Source organism: Poromitra crassiceps (genome assembly GCF_964638095.1).
Source record: "Poromitra crassiceps genome assembly, chromosome: 10".
NCBI classification, from domain to species: domain Eukaryota; kingdom Metazoa; phylum Chordata; class Actinopteri; order Beryciformes; family Melamphaidae; genus Poromitra; species Poromitra crassiceps.
Genome location: NC_139631.1, coordinates 25,870,754 through 25,875,753, shown reverse-complemented (window position 1 = coordinate 25,875,753; position 5,000 = coordinate 25,870,754). Strand labels below are relative to the sequence as shown.

General features: G+C 47.9%; 1 protein-coding gene across 1 annotated transcript in view; it reads right to left on the bottom strand.

Annotated features, from left to right (window-relative positions):
- arb2a (ARB2 cotranscriptional regulator A) overlaps nucleotides 1–5,000 on the bottom strand; it is a 237,176-nt gene that overhangs the window by 223,897 nt on the left and 8,279 nt on the right. Inside the window, exon 3 of the mRNA XM_083644566.1 lies at nucleotides 832–932. Within this exon, the coding sequence (XP_083500692.1) occupies nucleotides 832–932 (101 nt within the window). The remainder of the gene's footprint in view (nucleotides 1–831; nucleotides 933–5,000) is intronic.

The following is a 5,000-nucleotide window of genomic DNA, read 5'->3' as shown; positions in this document are numbered from 1 at the left end:
CTGAAAGCTTTTCAAATGAATCATTCATAATCAATGTTAAATCCTCTCCTCTCTCCCACCAAAAACAAACAAACAAACTCATAGAAGCAAAGGGGAATACAAACACTAATAACAAGAAAGCGTTGATAAGAACACCGGATGCATTCCGTCCAGTTTTTAATAATGAATGTGAAAGAGCGCTATGTCTCATGTCTTTGTTTTGACAGATAAATGACAACCATCGCTACATCTCGTAATATTGTAATTCATTTTTCAACTCATTGGTCAGGACAGAGAATGTAAAGAGTCCTAGTAGATATTAATAAACTCCTAGACAAGACAAAATTAATTGAAATTGGACGGCAGCCTAAAACAGTTTAAGAACCCAGTATTATGGGCGATTCCTTTTATATTGGGAACTAGGGATATCCCAGTTGAGTGACGTCACACCCGAGTTCTGTGCGTTTCATTTTAAACAGTTGGGAAACCAGCCAGGGTTAGCTCTAGCCCTAGCTCTAGGCATTTTGCACACACAAACACTGTAGCAACATGTCCACAGATAAAAGTTAGACAGTACTGTATGTACAACTGATTTAATTAGACGCAAATAAGACAGAAGGGCTAATAAACAGTATTTACTACAACTTTAACTACTGTTGAAGCACAGACCTGCTATCTTGGAATTTGATGTGGGGGCTGGTGAGGCTCCCCCGAGATCGGCGGAGAAAATCTGAGGGCAGGTGACGTCACATGGGGCGTTCCTGACCTTTGAACTGTGAAATCCCTAGTTCAGAGTACAAATGGAACGGCCTATTAATGTTAAGGATGCCAGTACAGAAGGTGGTATGTTACCTCTCCAAGGGCTTCATAGCGTTTCTGGTTCCAGCGGTGGAGATCCTCTCTGGCATTGAACACAAAGGCCTCTCCTGTTTTTATATGTCTGAGCTGGCCATCTGAAGAAGGACAGAAGGAAGGAAGGTCGATACAGTACCAATAACAACCGATATTAATATTTTGCTCATCGGATCGATACCGATATATTAAAAAATGACTAACATCAGGCGATACTGATATATCGTGCATCCCTAGGAGAAATCAAGTAATTCTATGTCAAATCAGAATTTCAGCACCCTCATATAGCCGGAACGGAATGATCCTTGTTTCATAACCACATTTTGCGAGTATTCGACTGTGAGATTGGCAGTCGAGTCACGCGAGTCCTTAACTCATTGAATGCCAAGGACGGACATGTTCGTCATTTCAATTAGTAACGTAGAGTGCCAAGGACGGACATGTTCGTCAATTGCGTTTTTTGACGGTGGGGCGTCGATCAAAGCCTTCTGCCTCTGATGTACAAATATTATAGCTATTGGATGTGTCTAACCTATTTTACAGAACCCTTAGGTGGCGACAGTGCTCTCCACATAACAGAAAGGCAAGGAAAAAACAAAGAAGAAGTCGTTATGGAAACGGAAATCGCATCGCATCCGTATGCATCGATATGCTGAAGCACGTTACTGCAGCTGTGCCTGCAGCAGCCAATCTGCTCCCACAATTGAGCCGCTCCGTGTCGGTTGCGACAGCACGACAGCACATCCACACCGTGGAGTTGTTATTCTCAACTGGAAGCATCGTTGCCGGTGACAAACACACGCGGAACGCTGTAAAAAAGCCTGGCTGTTCCGCACCCTTCACTGTGCGCACAGCAAACTCAGCAGAGAGCCACCACAGACAGGAGGAGGAGTGTGCAGTTGAGGCGAGGCGGGGCGGGGCGGGGGGGGGGGGGGGAGGGGGCACGCAGAGCAGCACACACACAACACCCAGACAGACCCAGGCAGCAGGACAGGATTGACAAACGCAAGCCAGAATATCCGATACCCACCAGCAGCAAATCAAAACCAGCAAGAAGCTGCAACCAGCAGCGCACGCAGGGGCCAGCGCTGCTGGTTGTAGCTAAAAATATTATTCTGCCAAACAAAATTCCCTGGCCTAAACTGTTTTATTGAAGGAAATTATTTTTGAGGTGTGACTACATTAGAAAAGATTAGCTTCAGAGTCAGTGATGTGCTTGAAATGATTAATTTCACAAAAGGCCAATTATCTCAGCTTCTAGAAAAAAATTGCTTTTTTTGGATGAATCAAGCTATCTTCTCCGGCTCATAACTAAAGAACGGAAAATGGGATCAATAAACTTTTTTTTGCAGATGATAGAATAGAGTCTCATCGTTCTTTGTGCGTGTTCAGTGTTTACATAGTAATATCACACAATATTCTGTGGGCCTCGAGAAATCACTGAAAACGCTCTGAAACTCTGGCACTGGGAGCGTCCGTTCTCCAAAAGTGGCTGGCACTCAATGAGTTAAAGTGTAACTTACCCCCAAAACACTTTTTTTCAGGTTTTAACCAATATGACTTTGGGGGTGGTGTGTGAAGAATTCTGGTCAAAACTTCCACATTTGAGACCAAACTGTTACCATTGTACCATTTGTATCTTTTCTAGCATAAGTTCCCTCTATGGGTTCAAACCTGCTTTTTTTGTGCCCTCAAATGAATGGGAGATTTGGTACATCGTGACGTCACGGTGGGGTTAGCGCGTGCCCCACTCATGTGAAAAATATTTTTTCCCCCCTATGTGATTACTGTAGTTCATGCAGCGCGAGCCCTTTAAGAGCAATGCATCCATGGGTAATCGCCTACTGTGGCTAATATTAGCCGCTAGTTAGTTATGTTATATGGCAGTAAAACGCCAGTGAATGGCCAAATTGATAGAACTTTTAACCATTTCGAGTAACACTGTTTCCATACGGATCACCAGCGTTAGTTTGTTGTTCATAACGTGGCTATATTCATAACGTTTTCTATGATATCTATCTCGGATACACTGAAAATACTGGGAGGCGGGCCATAGCGTCTCTGTCGATGATTTGATTTGACAGTTCTGGGCACTGGCGTTGGCGTTGGCCAATCCTGGCGTGTTCCACCCCCAAATTGATTGTGTTCTGTGGTCTGGCGCAAAGCGAGTGGGTTTCAGGACGAAACAGTCTCGAGCCATTATCGTTATCTTTAGAGCAATATTCCTGGAATGCAAGTTTAACTAAACATTTACATGTCCTCTGCATTCTACATCAAATGAAGAGATAACGGGTTGTTTTATTTTGTTGTTACATACATGTTTACATGTTACATACTTATTGGCCAAGATATGTTAGTTTATGGGGGAGGAATTCTGCCAGCTAAAGAAGGCAGTATAGGTGGCCATCTTGCCTGCAGAGTTTTCAAATCAAGTAGAATAGCGTTTTGCAAGAAATCTGGGGGGGTCAGTCCCCCTTTAATTATTTGGTGTCACCCCCATGCAGTTCAACAAGGTGTGTGTGTGTGTGTGTGTGTGTGTGTGTGTGTGTGTGTGTGTGTGTGTGTGTGTGTGTGTGTGTGTGTGCCTGTGTGCGTGTGGGCGCACGCGCGCGTTGGAGGGCGGGGATTGTCTCTACCACCACCTGAAGATGCAGAAGTAGTTCTACCTGCCAAAAGACGGATACTAGCTTTGACCCTCAATGCTTCATTCATTATCATCATTCTCTCTCTCTCTCCCCCCAGTCCCTTCACTTCCCCTCCCTCCCTCCCTCCCTCCCTCCCTCCATCCCTCCGTCCCCCCATCTGGCAGGTACAAGGCCCGTGGACGCAGCAGCGTTCTTCCAGTCACGACTCCAAGGGCCGTCTGGGAAGTCTGGCAGACCTGGCCTGGACAGCTGGTATGGCAGCAAACTCTGGTTCCCTCTCTCCCTCTTTTCAGCCTTCTAAAGCCCTGTCCACTTCCTCTTTAGCCGTGTCCATCTCTATCTTCCTCTCCCTCCTCTCACATGCTGGCTACAGACCACAGCACTGTCCCTGCATCTTCCTCTCCCTCCTCTCACATGCTGGCTACAGACCACAGCACTGTCCCTGCATCTTCCTCCTCTCACATGCTGGCTACAGACGACAGCACTGTCCCTGCATCTTCCTCTCCCTCCTCTCACAGGCTGGCTACAGACCACAGCACTGTCCCTGCATATTCCTCTCCCTCCTCTCACATGCTGGCTACAGACCACAGCACTGTCCCTGCATCTTCCTCCTCTCACATGCTGGCTACAGACCACAGCACTGTCCCTGCATCTTCCTCCTCTCACATGCTGGCTACAGACCACAGCACTGTCCCTGCATCTTCCTCCTCTCACATGCTGGCTACAGACCACAGCACTGTCCCTGCATCTTCCTCCTCTCACATGCTGGCTACAGACCACAGCACTGTCCCTGCATATTCCTCTCCCTCCTCTCACATGCTGGCTACAGACCACAGCACTGTCCCTGCATCTTCCTCCTCTCACATGCTGGCTACAGACCACAGCACTGTCCCTGCATCTTCCTCCTCTCACATGCTGGCTACAGACCACAGCACTGTCCCTGCATCTTCCTCCTCTCACATGCTGGCTACAGGCCACAGCACTGTCCCTGCATCTTCCTCCTCTCACAGGCTGGCTACAGACCACAGCACTGTCCCTGCATCTTCCTCCTCTCACATGCTGGCTACAGGCCACAGCACTGTCCCTCCTCTCACATGCTGGCTACAGGCCACAGCACTGTCCCTGTGCCTCCTCTCACAACACTGTCCCTGCATCTTCCTCCTCTCACATGCTGGCTACAGGCCACAGCACTGTCCCTGCATCTTCCTCCTCTCACATGCTGGCTACAGGCCACAGCACTGTCCCTGCATCTTCCTCTCCCTCCTCTCACATGCTGGCTACAGGCCACAGCACTGTCCCTGTCCCTCTCCCTCCTCTCACATGCTGGCTACAGGCCACAGCACTGTCCCTGCATCTTCCACCTGACATATCTAACAGGGAAGAGTGAGGGACTGGAAGATGGCAGTGGATGGCAGTGTGTGTGTGTGTGTGTGTGTGTGTGTGTGTGTGTGTGTGTGTGTGTGTGTGTGTGTGTGTGTGTGTGTGTGTGTGTGTGTGTGTGTGTGAGCATGCAAAAGAGAGATA